Source organism: Aotus nancymaae, unplaced genomic scaffold (assembly GCF_030222135.1).
Source record: "Aotus nancymaae isolate 86718 unplaced genomic scaffold, 86718_ANA_hifiasm-v0.15.2.pri h1tg000059l, whole genome shotgun sequence".
Taxonomy (NCBI): domain Eukaryota; kingdom Metazoa; phylum Chordata; class Mammalia; order Primates; family Aotidae; genus Aotus; species Aotus nancymaae.
In genome coordinates this window covers 42,328,734-42,348,491 of record NW_026988473.1, presented here as the reverse complement: position 1 = coordinate 42,348,491, position 19,758 = coordinate 42,328,734, and the positions used below count along the sequence as shown (strand labels likewise).

The following is a 19,758-nucleotide window of genomic DNA, read 5'->3' as shown; positions in this document are numbered from 1 at the left end:
GACATCATGTTCTATCATGATCCACTCCACTAACATCACCATAGTGACACTGACTTTCTTACTGTTCCTCAAACAGGACTTGCCTCAGGACCTTTGCACTTGCTGTTCCTGCTATCTGGAATGCTCTTGGCCCTGATAGCCACAGATTCATTCCTTCATGTTATTCAGATATTTGTTGATGTGTCACCTTATTTTAGGGGTCTTCCCTGACAACTCTATATGAAATAGCACTCTACCTCTACTCCCGTCTATCTCTTCACCTGCTTTATTTTTCTTCATTCTTTTTTTTTACAGTTTATTTATCTTACGATCTCTCTCTCCTAACCAAACCCAAGCTCTTTGAGAGCAGGGACTCTGCTTTGTTTGCTGCTATATCTCAGTACCTGAAACAGCGGTTGGCATATGTTAGTGCTCAATGCTATTGTGTGAATGAAAGGGCAAATGAATGAATGGATGGCTAGTGAGAGAATGGAGCTGCTTGTTCTCTCGTAGAGGGCCAAAGGAGAACCCATGGATGTGGGAAGCAGCAGCCATGGGCATGGTGATAGGAGCTCGCTATCAGGAAGAATGCTGCAATGACTAGAAGACTGCTCTGGAACATAGCTGGTGATTTGCCAGAGGTCCTGAGCCCCCAGGGCAGCCCCACAGTGGGCAGAGGCTAGATTCAGACAAACCAAAAGTCCTTCCAATCCTGGAGAACTTGTGTGGTGGTGTGAATGGATATGGATGTGTATAAGAGAAAGAAGGAAGGTGGATGCAGAAGAGTAGAGTGGACAGAAACACGCTCCTCAGGCTGGCTCCTTCAAACCACATAAAAGAAAGGCCTTGGCTCAAGTGATAAATAAAAATGTATTGAATTGATGGGTTCTAAGCTGCAAGGCAAGGACTGCTCTGGAACCTCTTCTAGAACTCCATTGCTCAAAAGGTCGCCTAGTTCTCTGTCAATCACTTTCCCTTTACATAGGAGGACACCGAGGCCTACAGCGGGGCAATGCCGTGCCAAAGGTCCCCACTGGCCTACCTCCCCACTGCTCTCAACCACCCCCTCACATCACTGCAGGCACCTCATCTGACAGCAGCCCAGTGAGGCAGGTATTAGATCAACACTGCATAGAAAAGAAAACTGCATTTGGGTGTGGTTCAGAAACAGCCAAGCTGGGACAGGCAGAGGCCAGCCCTCCCCACCCCCAGTCCCAGGAGTAGGAGGCTGCTGAGGCTGCTGTGGACACATTTCCTCAGTCACCTGCAGTGAGAGCGTGCTGTGGCACGTTGGCTCCAGTGGGTGACTATTCTTAGATCTAGGGAGCTAGGATGACGGATTTAGAACTTACAAGGTGGAAACATGTTGGCCTGTTTTATAAACAACTGAAATCCTCCCTACAGACTGTCTTTCTGAACCCTGTGTTCTCTCTTAGAACTGCTGGCTTTCTGGGCTTATTGGCTGCCCTGGGAGAGGGGGCAGAAAAGGAAACTAACCCTCTTGAGGGCCTACTATGATCACATATGGTGTTATGGGCTTTTGTATCACCCATCTCATCTAACAGCTCTGGGAAGAAGGTATTTTGGTCACACTCTGTGGATGAAGAAACAGTCTGGGAGAGGTCCAGAAGCAAGCACACCCTGTGACGTGGTACAAGAGTGAGGCTGTGGACCAGCAGGTCTGCTGTGGAGCCTGGTGCTGCCAAAAGAAAGGTGGCCCCAGCAGATGGAGCAGTAAGGGCATGCGCACAGCACCTTCAGATTTCAGTCCCTTCAGGCGTTGCTCTCCTGTCCTCTAAGATTTCTTCATTCCTAGTGATACCTCCTCCCTCTGTACAACCTGGCAGCTTGTCCCCATTGCCAACCAGAGTCCCCTCAGCAGATTCCCAGTTGTCAACATCCATCTGGAAGTATGGTACCCAGAGCTGGCTGAGGGGTCCAGAGTTGAAGAGCCCACCAAGAGGCACACATAGTCCCAGAGGCTCCATCCCTGTTAGCTTAGCCTGAGGCCACATTCGCTGCTTTGGAGGTCAAGTCTGCTTCCCTTTGCTGAACCTGTGGTCTGTATATACTCCTAAACAGTTTCTGCATGACCTGTTCTCCTATCCTGTACCTGGCCTGGCCCATATGCTGGTGTTTCAGAGCTGGAACTTTCAGGTTGTTTCCATTAAAAGTCATCTTATTAAATGAACATGGCAATCTCTGAGGGGCACTAGCAGAGGGGCGGAGGAATGGATGCAACTTTGGGTCCAGGAGCAGCTGCACTGTAGCCATTCCTGAAGCCTGGCCACCACCAGAGCCTCCTTACATTGTTCTCCTCAAGCCTCTTTGGGAATCACCAGTGAGCAGAAGAGGAAGCAAGGGAATTAGGGCAATAGCGGAGGTGGTAGTAAGAAGTCTGCTCTGGAATCCAGTGGCAGGTCCAGAAGAATCCACATGCAGGAAGATGAGGGGTACTAGAGTTCACATGGGGACGGATGACACAAACCTGAGATAGAATTCTCTTTAGGGTTTCCAAACACCGAATAAACATTATACCTACTTAGTATATGTTCTGTGTTTGGTGCTATGCCCAACTCAGTTCAATTCATTCTGTACACATCAACTAGGCTCCCACCAAGCCCAAGTGCTGGGTTAGAGAGCTGAGCGTCCATCCTATAGTGACAGTGCAGGGAGATGAGGTCCTGAAAAAATTTGCTCAGAAAGACAAGGCAGTGGCTAATTCCTAAGATGGATCAAACCCCCAAGGAAAGAGAGTCTTTCTCTTATTTATCTTTTATTTTCTAGACAGCAAAATTTTATTAAACTTCATGTCAAACATTACTATAGTTCAAAATAGGAAAAAACCAATGGGTTAATACTTTAAATATATATTAATGAATTTTTTTCCTTTTAAACAGACTATTTTTTAAGAGAAAATGTAGGTTAATAGTAAAATTAAGCAGAAAGTGTGGACAGTTCCCATAATACCCCCTGCCTCTACTTACTTCACAGCCTTCCTAACCAACATCCCACACCACTGACACACGATTGGCACTCAAAGTGGGTGGCTTACATTAAGGGTGATCTTGGTGTTGTACATTATACGGATTTTGTATAATGGCATGGATCTACCAAATTACAATGTCATACTGAATAGTTTACCTGCCCTAAAAATCCTCTGTGTTTTGCCTACTTATTTATCTTTTCATCTGCCAGAGTTGCAGAATGAGTGGATATATATTTATAGAGTACCTATAATATTCCAGCAGTTGGAGAGAATATAGCAGCAAACAAAACACAAGGTCCCTGTCCTCAAGGGGCTTACACTCTAATGGGGGAAACACAAGCAAGTAGGCATACAAGTCAACAGAATGCAGCCAGTAATATGAGTTATAAACAAAACAGTGATATGATTCAGAAGGGCAGGTAGTCGGAAAGTCCCCCCCCATAATGTGGCCCCCGAGCTGTGACCTGAAGGACAAGAAGGAGCTACCCATACCTGTGGGAAGAACTTGCCAGGTAGAAGAAATGACAATACAAAGGCCGGAAGTAGGAAGGCATTTTGCCCGTTCCAGATAATAGCAAGGAGGGTGACCATGTGTGTGTCTGGGGCCAAGTGAGCCAAGGAAGAGGCAGGCCTTAAGACTGAAGGGGCAGCAGGGCCTTGGGATGCCAGGTGAGGAGTTAGAAGTTTGAGAATGCTGAGAAGCTAGGGAGGGTTTTAAACAAGGAATGACAAATTCTGCTTTATATTTGAAAAGCCTACTCTCTAAAGGCTGGATTACAAAGGCAAAATGCAGGGAGCTGATTTAGGAGGCTACTGCATTGCAGAGGACCAGGCAGTGCATGAAAGTGGCTTGAAGTAGGCTGGTAGCAGTGGGGACAGAAAGAAATGGATGGATTTATAAACTGTTTTGGAGGTAGGATTTCTAGGACCTGCTAATAGATTATACATACAGAGAGATAGGAATTAAAACTGATTCCTTGAGCAATGGGTGGATGGTAGTGCTATTTATGAAGTTGAGGAGGCCTGGAGGATAAATAGGCTTGGGGGAGAAAATCATGAGTTCTGTTTTGGACATTTTAAGATGTAAGTTCCTATTAGACATGAATGAATGGATGTATTCCCCAAATAGAGAGCTCTGGTGAGGCTAAGAGATTATAAACCCAAGACCAGACCTGGGAAACTGTGTGAATGACAAATAGTAGGAGCTACCAGGTGAGCAGTGGGCAGCTCAAGAGGCAACACTGTGCTCATGGTTCTGTGGGGCCTAAGTTGGTGCCTTTACCATTCTAAATTACAGCTTCAGTTTTTGTTTTATCTTGACTGAAGTGCTTGACTGGGATACATACATACTACATGGGCTAATAAATATAAATTGCCTTTGTGAATGTCCCTACTTCATAAAAAACATATAATGTTTGAAAGGAAAATTACCATTTCAGACAATTATAACCACCGGCCCAAGTTCTCCTACTGGTCCCATTGGAAGTAGCATTCTTCTCTAACCCTGGTGAGCTGCCAGGACTGCTGGGCTGGGAAACCCAGGCAGAGAGCTCCTCTCCTGGGTCAGGGTGTCAGTAGGAGCAGTGGTATTCCCAGAGGATGCAGTGTTTGCATGAGACCCTGCAGCCAGACTCTCTTTGGGACATCGAACTCCCAGGGAGTATGAGGTCACCCAAAAATGAATGAGGCAGCCCTGAAAGACACTTAAGCATTGGTTCTAAGAATAAATACACAAATGAAGATAAGGAAGCTTGGGGAGTCCCACTGGGCTCCCTCCCTACATGACTATACATGTCCTCAGCAGGGACTACTCAGCCTCCTGTGTGCTCAGCCCCAAGTGGCAGAGTCCCCTCCCAGACGAGGGGGCTAGAGACTTTAAGGCCGAGGCAAGGCACTTGTATCTCAGAGTGTGACTCCTTCATGGCATTCTAGCTCAGAAGAAAATACAAAGTCTAGACCTTAGCCTATAAGGTTCTATACCATCTGGTCCCAGCTATGTCTCTGATGTCCATTGTTGCCACTCTCATCCTCACCTCTTCTCATGCACTCCTTTTCAGCCACACTGGTCTCCTTGCTGTTCCTCCAACTGGCCAGTCATGCTTCCAGCTTTAGCCTTTGCACGGGCTGTTCCCTCTGCCTGGAACACTCCTCCCCAGACAACCATATGGCTCCCTCCCTCCCTTCAATCAGGGCATCATTCAAATGGCACTTTCTCAGAGGGCCTTCCCTGATAACCCAATTTCATCCTTCCATCTCTTTACACTGCTTAATTTTCCTTCCCAGGACGTAATACCCCATCATATAGTTTTGTTTATTTCCCCACCATAATGAAAAGCTCCATGAGAGCAAAAAATTCATTTCATTCAACTGCTGTATCCCCAGCACTTAGAAAAGGTATGGGTATATAAAAGGTGCTCAGTAAATATTTCTTTTAGCAATGGAGAGCTGTCACTTGCTCTAGGAGGGTCTCATTCCCTTGAGGGGAACCCAAATCCAAGTGCTGGGCAGACCATCCACTGGAATCACCAATCTGAAGGAACTGCTGTATTGTGTGTGCACGTGCACATACGTGGCAGGGCAGTCAGGGCAGCCCATGCTGGAGGCATTTTGTAGGGCAGCTGCAGCCTCAGCCTAGAGCTCGGGTTGAACAGACCACCTCCAGCTCTAGGATCAACCCTGTCCTGGCAAGCCTAGCCTAGCCTAGTCCATCCCAGCCCTTCAAATGAGCACTCATCCATCTGCCTGTAGGCTGACCCTCTGCTTCCTGAGATGAAGGAAAGCCAGCAGGGCAGTATACATCTCAAGTCCTCACCCGGTGGGTCAGAGAACTGGGAAAGAGTTGTTGCTGCTCAGTAGCTTTTGGAGCCAAACAGGCTTGGATTTGATCTTGCCTCTGTCACCTATTATATATACCTAATTCTTGGTTTCTTCATCTGTAAATGAGGACAATCATCTTTTCCTTGCCTTCATTTTTTTAAATTAATATGTAAAGTGCCCAGCATAGAATCCATCATGTGACACATGCTCACTGGACACTTGTTCCCTTCCCCATCTTCCCATCTGCTGCTGGGATTGCCCAGGATCTACTTCTCAGCCCTCCTCCATTTGGTCTATCTTGAAGCCAGCTCTTAGTAAATCTGGGAAAATCCTCTAATACAGGGTCACATGGCAAATGGTGTCATCCCTTCTCCTTCCTCCCATTTCCATGGACCCCTTGCATGGAACAAGTAGGTAACATTTCATACAAGTTCTAGCTGAGGGTTCAGATTAGTGTTTGTCTGAGGCATCCTGACAGGCACAATCCACTAAGCATTGCCATGGAAACCATTTTGTTATTCTCGCTGTGTCACTTGTTTTCTGGCACAGTACAGTTGTGGTACAGGGGGAAGGGCAGTGGATGAGGTATCCAAGGATTAGACACCTAGTGGGGCCTATGTTCCTACTGGATTGTATGACTAAGGCTAATTCTTGCTTCTCCCTCGGAACCACTGGACAAAATGATTTCTAGAGGCTTCCCTCAAGAGGAGTCAGCTTTTATTCAATCATTTGTTTATTTGCAAATATTTATTAGGTGCCTTCCTTCTTTATGCCAAGTATTTGTTTGCAATCAGTAGCTCCACTATTACTTAATCTCTCTTGGGCTCAGATTTCTCCTTTGCAAAATGGAAACATAATATTTGTTTTCCCTACTTTACCGGATTCTTCTAAGAATCAAATAATCATGAGAACACCTATGAAAAAGTTGTTTGTTATCTGGAAGAGACTCCCCAAATGCCAACAATTATTATTACTACCACCATTAGTGGTATATCTGACTATTTCAAGTCTATAGAACTAAGTTAAGTCCTCAGAGGCCTCAAAGGACTGTTACTCTCCTACTCTCTGTGTTGCAGGGTTTGGAGAACCATCGGTCTAAAAGCCTCCACCTAAAAAATATCTTTTCTGAAGGCTAAGAAGTTTGCTCAATTTGTTGTCTTCTAAATAGAACATTTCTCTATTATCCCAATTTACTTCCATGATCATATATTACTTTCATAACAAAAAAAATATATAAAACTAAGATTGTTGAAAACACTGTCTGATACACACAGTTCTCTGAGAAACTCTTCCTTTATCTAATGCTTTAAAATGAATTCAAGTGAGGCACTCAGAGCAAGAGCAAATGTAAAACTTTCCCTTCCTGACAGCCACATGGCTCCATGGCAGCACAGGGCTGGGTGTCAGACCTGGGCTGTAAGTCTCGGCTCTGCCACTAACTCAACACATTGTCTTGGGTGAGTCACTACCTCTCACAGGGTCTCAGTTTCCACACCCATAAACTGAAAGCACCAGGTATGTGATCTCCAAGGGCCCTTCTGGCTCTGATGGTTTATGCTCCAGGACAATGAAGTGTACTTTCCAATATACCCAGGCTGTAATTCTACAGCCTATCTGGCAGTGCTGGGAGTATAGCCTTGCTGAACTCAAGGTGGCTCATGGAGACGGTGCTCCTCTCCCCAGTCACTCATGTGGAGTTTTAGACCTTCCAAAGCTCCATCAGCTCCACCACAACCCTGAAGCAAGAATGTCAGGAAACAAGCACCTTAGGAAGAGAGGAGGCTAACTTCAGAGCTGTAAACTTGTAAGTGACAGGGTCGTGATCAAAACCAAGGTATTTTGACTCCAAGCCTAGAAGTCTTTACCTCATTGGGATCACATCCTAAAAGAACTGCAGACCCCAAAAGCCTTCAATCAGTGGAAAGACCACCAGTGTTAGAGTCAGATAATGGGTGCAGAAGATACAGCCACTCCCTATGACTGAGCCTCAGTGTCTTCATCCATACATGGGGCTACTGTTCTGACAATTCCAGTGCTGTGGTGAGGCTTATGGAAGAATGAATGGAAGCATTTTGTATGTTATAAAGTTAGATATCAGTTATCAAGAATACCACTTATTGAGCCCAAAGGTAGGGAGGAATCCATCCATTTGTCCTTCAAGAAACCAAAAGTCCTGGATAGTTTAAGTTGGGCCATAGGGCGGCTGTATATGAAACCTGAATAAGCAGTCACTTGACTGTGCAAGCTGAGCTACACAGGACAGACTTTAAACTTGGCCTGGCTCCAACCCTATGGAGACCAAGCTGCACCAAAGCTGAAAACACTGGACAGAAGTGTCGAGCCCAAGAACATGGGTGGTTCCTTCTTCCCATCATTCGCATATCCAACTAGTCAACAAACATCCTTCTAATACCAATTCTAGATAAAGTGACATTTGTGTACCTTATGTATGCAAGGAAAGAGAAGGAGGAAGGAGCAAAGATGAATATGATGGCCCATTTATATGGAAAATAACTAATATTTAATAATGAACATTTCCTGAGCTCTTACTGTATATCAAGAACTGTGCTGTACTATTTCTGTTATCTCATTTCACACCCACAATAAACCAAGAGGGCAGGAATGTTCTGGATCACTATTTCACCCCTGAGGAAGCTGAGATTTAGTTGAGGCGCAGGCTCAGCTGAAAACTAAGTGGTAGAGCCAGGACTCAAACCAATGTCAGCCTGTCCAGATCCGAAATTCGTAACTCCTAGTTTCACAGCCTCTGTATTGCCGGGTGACTTTAGGCAAGCATCTTCCCATATGAAATGTAGAGGTTCAGTTATTCTAATGGGCACAAGAAATATCACAAACAACTGTGACCTAAAAGAGAAAGGGAGAAATGCCCACTTGAAGTGAGCTGTGGCCGTCACTTCCCATTCCTCAGGAGAGGAAAACATCAGATATAATCTGGGTGGCGTGATGACAGAGTCAGCCTTTTGCGAGATAGGGCTCAAACCAGCAGGTTTCAGAGAGGTATGGCTAACATCTGCCTACCTCCAACAACATCTGTTCTCTCACCAAACCCAACTGTGCAACCCATCTACACACTCCATTTATCACCCCACCCCTGAGCCAGGCCTTTGCTCATGCTGCCTCCACCTCCCCTTACTTCCCTCCTTCAGGAGGTCTCTTCTGATGTTGTATGTCTCCACAGAAAAGCTTTAACGACCACTCAAATACTATTTCATCAAGAAGCCCCCAACTCTATGGAAGAAAATTTTCTTTGAGACCCTGGTCCTTGGCGAATGGTTCCCCTGTCTCCAAAACTTGCTCTGTTTATACTTGAGAAGAGCAGTGGTCCTTCTCTGTCTGAATCTTTCACAATAGCAGATGCCAGTAAGGTTGCCTGGAATGTCCGGACATGCAGTGCTGCCATGGTAACAGCAGACCAAGGTTTGGAATGCTTTATCCCTGATGAGCTGCCCTGGCAGTGCCATGCCAGACTGCTCATGGAATCTTCCTTGATGAACTCCCCCCCAAAAAATCACCAAAAACCATACAACAACAACAACCCCATTAATGGACAAAAAACTACTGAGCACAAGGTTCAGCTCCTATAAACATACTTGTGGGCCACTTATCCGGTCCCTTAGCTGATCAGGAGGCCAGGCCCTGGCTGTGTGCACTGTGGCCCACTCAGGGGGTAATGCGGTTTTTAGCTGGCTCAGCCAATGAAGCAGGCTGTCCCTAACTCCAGCCCCCAAATTACCACTTCTCTTGTTTGATGCCGCCAACTAGGGATCTGCCGGCATAAACCCTGGCAATTAGCACAGCGCCCGCATTTGTTGGGGAATTAGGAGCCACTGATTAGCCTAATTCCACGTCATTTACAGGCAGTGAGTGTCAGCCTGGGATTGGCCTTTCCAAATGGTGGCCTACAGGGTGGCATGATCATGCTTGACTTTGAAATGGAAGCAAGGGCCTGGTAAGCCAGACTGTGAACCAGAAAAGGAGGCAGGACTCACATCTGAGCCTAGCTACATGGCAGCCATTGCCTCCCCAAGTCCTGCCCACTTAAGGGAAATGAAGACCAGAAGAAGGTGTTTCTAAATTGAGGACATGCCTATTTTCCAAGTCAATCCTGACCCAGGAAGGGAGCCCATTTCCCTTTGATAGCCCTGCTGACCCCTCAGAATGTACAGCCACAAGATTAGTGCCCCCTAATCTGAGGGTTTCTGGAGGCTAAAGGCCTGAGTCAAACTCTTACTGGCTGAGCAGGACCCTCACACTCTGACTAGGCTCTCTTGACATCCCAGTGATGTCAAGTTAAGGGCCTGGACTTCTTATCTGTCCTCCAAGCTGCTGCCTGGCTTGAGCCCTTTGGAATGTGAATGTCCAGTGTATTAGTCCATTCTTGAGTTGCTATAAAGAAACACCTGAGGCTGGATAATTTATAAATAAAAGAGGTTGAATTGGCTCACACTTCTGCAGGCTCATGATGGTGGAAGGCAAAGGGGGAGCAGGCACATCGCATGGTGAGAGCAGGAGCAAAAGGGGTGGGGGAAGTACCATGCTCTTTCAAACAACAAAATCACACATGAACTCAGAAAGAGAATTCACTTATAACCAAGTTGGTGATAAAAACCACTCATGGGATCTGCCCCCATGATCCAATCACTCGCCACCAGGCTCCACCTCCAACATTGGAAATCACATTTCAACATGAGATTTGGAGGAGACAAACATCCAAGCCATATCACCCAATGGCAATTACCTTAAGACTCTTGCTGTCAGATCCCTAGGCACAAATGGGCCCTTCAGGATAGTGACATTTCCAGGATAATATAGGCCCCTATACCTTGTATGACTGATCCCTATCTCAACCCAGCAGGGACCAACTCTGTTGCTAGTATTCCCTGCATTTCTACGCTCTCCTGCCAGATTGCTGTAAGAGGAGCCAATTGGCTTGGGTACACTTTACAGGGTCATGACCATGTTAAGCCAGCTAACTGAATACTTGTCCACTAGAGAACTTCTGGATCTCTCCAAAGAAATATATAGGTACTGAGGTGTGGCTGGACAAGTCTGGACAACTTCCTTAATTCAAACTCTAGCTTGCCTGAAAATAGGGGGCTGAACCAGGTCTTTCCAGTCATTCATAAAATGTCTATTTTGTCTTACTTGGTAGCTATCATAAGGGATATAAAATGAACCATTCATGGCACCTGCCAGCAAGGAATAAATAGTCTAAGGGATCACAAGAGACTTCCTAGAGGAAGAAGAAAAGTTAGGGGAGAGGGAAGAAAGAGCATTCTAAGAAGAAAGAACAGTGGGAACAAAGACCTAGCTGGGGGAAGGAGGGCTTGCAGAGATAATGGTGGTAGTTCCTCTTGGTGGAAGAAGAAGTGGTACAAAACACAGTAGAAGAAAATAAATTTGGGATGATAAGTAGGGGACATACCACAGATGGCTCAAGAAATATAATCCTCAAAGAGCCTGACTAAAGATTTTGGACTTTATTTTGTAGCCAATTGGAAGCCACTGAGGCTTTTGGGCAACAGAGTAGCAGAATCAGATCTGTGCCTCAGAAGTAAAATCTGGCAGAATAACAGTCATCATTATAGTTCTTGTCATCATGACAGATCACATTTAGGATGCACTCACACGATGCCAGGCACTTTTCTAAAGACTTCAGACTGAGTGGGAAGGAGAGTCTACAGGGAGATGAGTTGGAGGTAGAGGCAAAGTCCAAGAGGAGGAGGATGAACAAAGCCTGAGTGGCCTCAGTGGCAGTGGGATGCAGAAGAGGGCAGGATGGAGAGAAAACAAGGAGGTGGGACCAAGAGGACTTGGCATCTGTGAAGCTGTGCATATAGAGGGGCAAGAGGAGTCAGAAAGCTTCATTCAGGAGACTAGGAGGATGGAAGTCACAACTTGGTCTAGGATATGTGATTCCTTGATTCATAGTCTGGTAGATGAATCTAGAATTCAACCCCAAAGATACAACCAAAATATTCCTCATCACCCTGAGTTCAGGAAAACATTTGGGGAGGAACAGACCATGAAACCATGAAACAAAGGCGGCTGCCCCAGGAAGACTTATTTTCCCACACTGTGCCCTGGTCCTACCAACCCAGAACCTGCCGGTTGAAGTGAGAAGGAAAAGACCTGGAGAGAAGTGGCCTCTCCTTGCTTTGACCCTAGTGTCTTCTTGGTGGAGGTCTTCTGTCATGATATGCATCAGACTAGGGTCCCCATTTAGGGAGAATGCCCTGGTTTTAACCTGCCTTATTTTTTCTCTGGTCTTAGGTACCTCTGGGGTGGCCCCAAGCCTCTGGGGATTAGGGCCCTCAAATGGAAGGGAAGAGCTGCCTGCTCTGTTATTTCTCTCACTCCTGTATCCCACACAAACCCTGTGCTCTGGTCAGGATTTCCTACATTGCTCTGCCCTCAGCCTGGTTTCGGGGGCTAAAGACCTGAGTCAAACTCTTACTGGCTGAGCAGGACCCTCACGCTCTGCCTAGGTTCCCTTGACATTCTAAGACCTGTCTGTGCTTACACCTCCCAGCTGCCAACCCCCTACCCCCACAATCAGAAATGCCCTTATCTTGGGCTAGTCCAAATCCTAGCCTAGCCTTCAAGACTCAGCTCAAGTCCTCCTTCCTCTAAAAAGTGTACAAGAATCATGCCTACACTGAGCTACAGTGAAATTTCACAGCAGCAAGGGAACTTACAGAACATTGGGCCAATGCTCAAAGTTCTACTGAAGAGAAAACTGGGGCCTGGAGAAGACAGAAGAAGGGCTATGACTAGAACCCAAGTCCATAGCATTCCCTTGATGAGCCTCCCATGAGCTTTGTAGTTCTTTACTTCACCTACTGTCTGTGAGGACGATGACTTCTGTATCTCTATATCCTTCCCAGTGCCCAGCACAGAGCCCTGGGTCACAGATGGCTCAGGAAATAGAATCCTTAATAGCCAAAGACTCAGGAAGGTAACAGGTCCTGAGGAAAAGCAGGATACAGGTGGAAAAAAAAAAAAAAACAACCACCAAAAACCTCCTTCCAGCAATTCTCCACTGTTCTGGGATGCAAGCCAAGCCTAGCCACTGGACTGGGGGTGAGAACAGAGATGATGCATTCAAAGGACACTTTTACATCCAAAAGAGATTTCTGCATCCAATATCAGAGTTCTAGCCCAGAGCCTCTTGGGAGAGCAGCTTCCAGGGGCTGACAGAAGGGGTCATGCTGAGGTCAGCCTCCAGTCTAGGGACACTAGTAATGGTGGTGGAAGCAGCTGAGAGATTTTTCTTGAGAAACTGAATTTTCAGATTTGGGGAATTAAAAGAACCCTCCTAGATCACCTAACCCAATTCCTAAATGTTTTCAGATAGGGAAACTGAGGTCTTGGTAAGGAAAGAGACTTGATCAAAGTCACATAATACATTAGGGTTACAGCCAGGACACAATTCCATGTCTCTTGATCACAACCCAGGGTTCTCTCCAGAACAACTTTTCTCAACTGGGTCCCACATGGACAGAGCCAGGAAAGCAGTTGGCAGGATTAAACGGCTATCAAGAATTTCTACACTGTTTTTTAAATTGTCAAAACTCAATTGCTAATAGACTAGTGATGCAGGTTTAGAGAAAATAATGCGTTTAACTAAGGCTCCAAGCTAAGAAGCCACTTGCTTGAGAGCATATCAAGCACAGATTTATCTAGTTTAGAAGTCCATCATTTTCCACTGGCTCCTGCTGCCAGACATGCTGCCTCTAGGCTCAGAATGGAGGAAGAAGGACAGGACAGACAGACATTCTGAGAGGTTTGACAAAGAATTTCATTAGATACACACTTCCTGCTCAAGTCCCTCCTTTGCCCCAGGCACTGTGCTGGGTGCTGGGGATGCAAAGAGGAAATACAATCCAGGAGTGGAGAGACTAAGTAGGTAATTTCCAGGGAGCTTCTAAATGAGCAGTTATAAAGATTGGAAGAGAAACAAATTCAGTCCAAATTCTGAAAAGAATGAGGTTGAGGAACAGTAACAGGGATGTTGTAACAGAACAGGCTGGCAGGGTCCACCACAGATGTATGTGACACCAGCCAAAGTCATTTCTGTACTTGCAGAGCACAGCACAATGCCTGGCACATAAAAGACACTCAGTGTAGAGTTGTTGAGTCAATGCACAGATAAATGAAACTAGCGTCCCAAAGAGAACTGAGGTGCAGTTCCAGTGCTTGCAGAGAAAGGGTCTGCCCACCAAATGTGGTCCTGCCCCCCTCCATCTGTAGAAGGGGCAGGAGGCAGCTGGTGGGTCCAGAAACGCTGACAGAGAAGGACAGAGCTTCCAGCCCCAACCCACTTCTCCATGGCAACAAGCTGACAGAAAACTGCACAGGAGACTGAGAAACCAGTTTTAAAATAAAGACACAAAACACTCTAAAATCACACATGCAAAGCAACAGCTCCTGCCTCTCAGCCCCTTAGGAGGGGTAGGCACAATCACTAAGAAAAGTACCTCCTTCCAACCTGCCCATTTCTCTGCCAAGGGTCCGTGGGCCTCCCCTCCTGCTGCATACTCTTCTAAGAGCTGCCAGGCAGAATTTCTCTTGCTTTGCAGTATATGCTTCAGGGCATTGCATCAAGTCTGACAAGCAATGTAGAAGCTCCACCAGGGTTAGATCTGGCAGGTTCCGCAGCAAACAGGCTGTCTGCTGCTGGGTTCGTATAGAATGGCAGTTCATAGCAGTGGTGGCTGTGGCACAGGGGCCAAGCAGGAAGAGTAGGGCAGAGATCACTTTCCTCCAGTCTCTTGCTGTTCAATCCTGCTTCATCCTTCACGGCTCAGCTGTATTTGCCCTCATCTCTCCAGGATAACTTAATTGGACCTTTGACTGTAAACCCAAAGCCCTCTGTTTACATTTCAAATACAAAACTTACCAGTCTACTTTTCATTATACTGCTTACTTATTCTGCCCCCAGTAGAGAGCCTGGCATATGATAAAGCCTCAATAAATGTTTCCTGAATTGAATCAACAACATGAGAAAACACGTTAATTTGAGTAGTAGAGAACAACCTCCTTCTGGTTTATGGGGATCCACTCAGACTACCATTTCCCTCCAAAGCCTTAGGTGCTTGGAGAGTATGAAAGCAATGTCACCTCCTCTCTGATGTCAGATCTGCTCAGTACTTTCCTGCCAACACCACCGTGTGCTTTTCCCTACAGTTCCATGGACATCACCGTATTCAGAAGGGTACCCTAAAACAAGCTGGATTCAGTGCCAGCCTTATCACTTCCCATCTTTGTGAATTTAGGCAAGTCATTTAATCTCTTTGAACTTTAGTGGCCTTGCTTGAAAAACAGAAGTACCGATTTCCATACCAGTATCCTGCCTACCTCATGAAGTTGGTGTGAGGACCAGAGATGATGAATGGTGAAAGTGCCCTGAAAGTAGTCGAGTGGTGTCTGCGCAAAGAAGAGATGGAGTTTTGTTTCCAGAATCTTTGAAAAGGTAGCTGAGGCCTAAGCTCATAAAGTGACTTGCTCATGATCATATGGGGAGACAGTGGCAAAGCAGGGTTCCAGTCTTCTAATTCTTGGTCCAGAGCTCTATTCACAACCTTAGAGATCCCATCTAGACATTCTTCAACTTTGGCAAAAGCAATTCCACATTCCATTAAAATGAGAAGCATTTTGGATCACCTGCAGAGTATAAATCTCTGCCATGGAATTGAGTCCAGCTCTCTTACTTCCAGGCAGAATGCCACCTGAAACATTCTAGGCAGGGAGTTAACTCTTACTCCCCCACAAAAGCTTTCCTTACAGTCTCTCAGTCACTGCTAAGTAACCCGTGCCAGAGAGGTCATCTTGGTAGCTAAAATATTCTTGCTGTGGCAGAGCCCATGTCTTCTGATCAAACCTCAAAAACAAAAATAAGGACTGTAACACTGCAAATATTAGAGAAGCAGATTGGAAACAGCTTTGACAGGATACAGAGTAAAACTGGTATGGCCTGGAGCACAGGCTTCAGTGGAAAACCACTAAGGCTACCCTAGGGCTTGACTCAGGAAGTAGGGACGCTGCTTCCCTGGGATGTAAAGTCAGCAGAAACAGATCTGAGAGAGACAGGAGGGACACACAGACCACACTGCTCAGGTTCTAACAGCGTCTGGGCCTACATGCCAGAGATGGCATTAAGTGAAACCTCTTCAGACCTCAGCAATTACTTTAAAAAGGAGGGAGGAAGGGAAGATGGAGGGAAAGGTCTTTGTTGAGAACTCTAACCCTTATATGGTATGATGGCTAATTTTGTGTCAATTATGAAAACTAGTTGTTTGATCAAACACTAGTGTAGATGTTTCTGTAAAGGTATTTTTTTAAATGTGACTAACATATTACAGTCAATTGACTTTAAGAAAAGCAGATTATCCTCTATAATGTGGGTGGGCCTGCCTCATTTAGTTAAAGGCTCTAAGAACAAAGACTGAAGTTTCTTGAAGAAGAAGTAATTCTATTTTCAGACTGCAACAGAGAAATTTTTCCTGAGTTTCTAACCTTTGGACTCAACTCTTACCTGAATCTTTATTCTGCAGCTTGCCCTATGGATTTTAGATTTGCTAGCCCCCACTACTGTGCGAGCAAATTCCTTCAAATCAATTGCACTCTCTCTTTCTTTCTCTGAGATAGAGGTAGAGGGAGAGATTTAACTTATTGGGTCTGCTTCTCTGGGGAACCCTGACAAATACACATGGGATGGGATGCTTTCATTTTACCTAATTTAATCCTCCAACTGACACTGGGAGGTAGGTTTTGCTATTTTGATGTTTGTTTGCAGATGAGGAAACTGAAGCTCACTAACTATGATTCCAAAGCCCATGTATCACCATAGGTCTATGAGGAAGTGGAATTTCTCTGAAGAACTGTGGACAGAATTCCTGGCCAAAGCAAATAATGTTGCTGATTCCTCTGAGTCCTCCTTCTCCTTGGGGATGCAGTTAACACCAAAGGGAACTAGGAATATGAGTAATTTTGCTCATTCAAGCAGGATGACTTACTTTTACAAAACATAGTCTTTGGGATGGCCAGGTGCGTTCAGGCCTATAATCCTAGTGCTTTGGGAGGCCGAGGTGTGAGGACAGCTTAAGCCCAGGAATTTGAGACCAGCCTGGGCTACACAGCAAGACCTTGTCTCTACAAAAAGAAAAAAGAAAAAAATTAGCCAGGCATGGTGGTGCATGCCTGTAGTTTTAGCTACTCAGGAAGCTGAGGCAGTAGGATCCCTTGAGCCCAAGAGTACAAGGCTGCAGTGAGCTACCATCGGGCCACCACAATCTAGCCTTGGTGACAGAATGGGATCCAACTTTTAAGAAAACAAAAAATAAAAAATACAGTCTTTAGGTTATGATCTATATTCTTACCTGGGATCTGTCTCTGGATTTAGGGTTTTGATCTATATAAATACTTTGAGGTTTCATCACTTTTAAAAACTGACCCGGCTGGGCTCGGTGGCTCACACCTGTAATCCCAGCACTTTGGGAGGCTGAGGCAGGCGGATCACCTGAGGTCAGGAGTTCCAGACCAGACTGGCCAACATGGTGAAACCCTGTCTCTACTAAAAAAAGAAAAAAGAAAAGAAAAATTAGTGGTGTACGGTGGCCATGCCTGCAGTCCCAGTTACTCTGGAGGCTGAGGCAGGAGAATCGCATGAACCCAGGAGGTGGAGGTTGTAGTGAGCCAAGATTGTGCCACTGCACTACAGCCTGGATGACAGAGTGAGACTCCATCTCAAAAAAAAAAGAAAAAAGAAACAAAGAAACAAACAAACAAACAAAAACCCAAAATCAAAACACTGACCTTCTAGTACTAAGGGGAAGATAATGTTTTTGCTAGTTAGTGAGTGGTCTTCCTCCTTAAGGCAAATTCAGGCTATAGATTGTTTCCATTGGGCTCCAGCTACAAAGTGGGAAGACTGCACTCTGCTCAAATAATGAGCCCTAAAGGGGCTGCACTCAGGAAGGGTGAATGAGCAAGGAGCCCTCATTCTGCCTCTTCCAGCTCCCCTTTTTTGATCCAAAAGTCTCTCAGCACCAAGGTGTCTCCTGGGAAAGGGGGAGTATTGTTTTTCTGAAAAATAACTGTAGCCTAAGGATGGATGAAACCCTCTTCCCTCAGTTCTCATTAGTGCAGCAGCTGAGACAGGGCAGTATTTGCAGGAGAAAGTTTACTAAATGCTAGGGGGCACTGAAAAGGAAATAATCACAGCAATCCAAACACATCTACAAGCAAGCAGGGCTGCCAAGATGAGGCCTGTAACTCTTTAATAACTCTTCCCTCCAAAGGGCTGGAACATACATCTGCAGCTGCCTTTGCTAAGCTTCCTGCCATTTGAACTTACAGCAGTTTCCACTCGGTCACTATCTTGCTGATTGTCTCAAAGACATGGCCTCCCAGAACAGTATTGCCCAATGTGTTAAAGCTCACATAAAAAATGCTGATGTTTGGCACATAGGTAAATGGAAAGGTAAGCATGCAGTCTGACACCACTGGCTCCTGCCAGCTCAGGCCTGGTCAGCCATGCCAAAGTGCTGAGGGGATCATTGTCTTGGTATCCTGGTTGGGAAACCTGTCCTGCAGAGCCTGTCTCACTTGTGGCCTGAGACGAGATCCAGAATCAGCTCTGGCTCTGGTCTGAGCCAACCCCTTCATTTCTGGGTTCTGGTCTGAGAGTGCTGTTTCCTCTTCAGGCAATGGGCTGGAATGTGGTGACAGACAAATGACTTCACCTTCAGATGGTATCTCAACCCTCTCCACAAGAAGCAGTCTTCATGCAATATACCAAAGGGTCCTTCAAGGACCAGGAAGAGTTCTACTTGCCCTAGATCCCTGTCCAGACAGGCACATTATCTCTGTATCTGCCTAAAGACCAGGGATCTCTCCTCTCCTCTGCTGCTGATGTTGCTGTAACGAAAAGAGTTGCCTGCATGTTTACACAGCTGCTTGGGTCTATGAGAGGAAAAAGCTAGTGATAATGATAACAATAGTAACTCACATTTACTGAGAACTTACAATGTATTAGATGCTACTACTCTAAGCACTTTCCATGTATTAACTCATTATTACTCACCACAACCTTTTGAATTAAGAACTATCATTACACCCATTTCACAGACAAAAAAAGCCAAGACACAGAAAGATTAAATTATTTGATCAATATAACATAGCTAGTAAGTGATACAGCTGGAATTCAAACCCAGACAGTCTGGTTCTATGTCATTTAATCCAAATAACAACTCTGCAATGTTAGTATTACTAATGCTGTTTTGGTTGAGGAAACTGAGGTTTGAGCACTCAGCTAAGATCACATAACTAGAAAGAGGCAATTCAAGTATTCAACTCAAAGGCTGCACGCTTTCTCAAACTCTCCTTGGCAAGGATGATGTTATAACCACTCCAGGTTAAACTCAGGGAGGCCACCTAACTTCATTTGTCCTTAGTTGGTTGAAAGGCCAGAGAACCAGAAATGGATGCCCTCAGCCATCAGGAAGGCTCTTCCAGCAAGTGACTTTGGATGAGTGGGGTTTCAAAGCACTGTATGTATAATCCCATCTTTCCCTAAAATGGACAGACTTGAGGATTGGGAGAGCCAGCCTTCTGTGACCACATGCACACTTTTTTGTTAGAGTGCATGGACACTATACAGTTATGGTTTTCTGGATGTCCGCTCTGCCCCAGTAATAAGTGAACCTACTTGTAATCATGATTGAGACACAGGAAGCATCCTCCCAGTGGAAAGGGCAAAGGCTCAGAGGAACTCAGACCTCCAAGCCACATTACCTGGGGGGATTTAAGCAAGTTTCTTAATCTCAAAGAGTTTCTATTTGCTTATCAGTAAAACAAAAAAGCAAGCAAATACATCTTTCCTTTTAGGGTGGCTAAAAGAAAAAATGAAGTATGAAATTTTACAGAAAACATCTAAGTACCTATGGTGT

General features: G+C 45.5%; 1 protein-coding gene across 3 annotated transcripts in view; it reads right to left on the bottom strand.

Moving 5' to 3' along the window:
• The window catches only part of SERGEF (secretion regulating guanine nucleotide exchange factor), a 225,808-nt gene that overhangs the window by 9,422 nt on the left and 196,628 nt on the right, over nt 1–19,758 (bottom strand). The window contains exon 11 of one of the 3 annotated variants that reach the window (XM_064365129.1): nt 16,825–16,960. The exons of the other annotated variants lie outside the window; for them this stretch is intronic. Coding sequence (XP_064221199.1) covers nt 16,827–16,960 — 134 coding nt within the window. The 3' untranslated portion in view covers nt 16,825–16,826. The remainder of the gene's footprint in view (nt 1–16,824; nt 16,961–19,758) is intronic. 3 annotated transcript variants of the gene reach the window in all.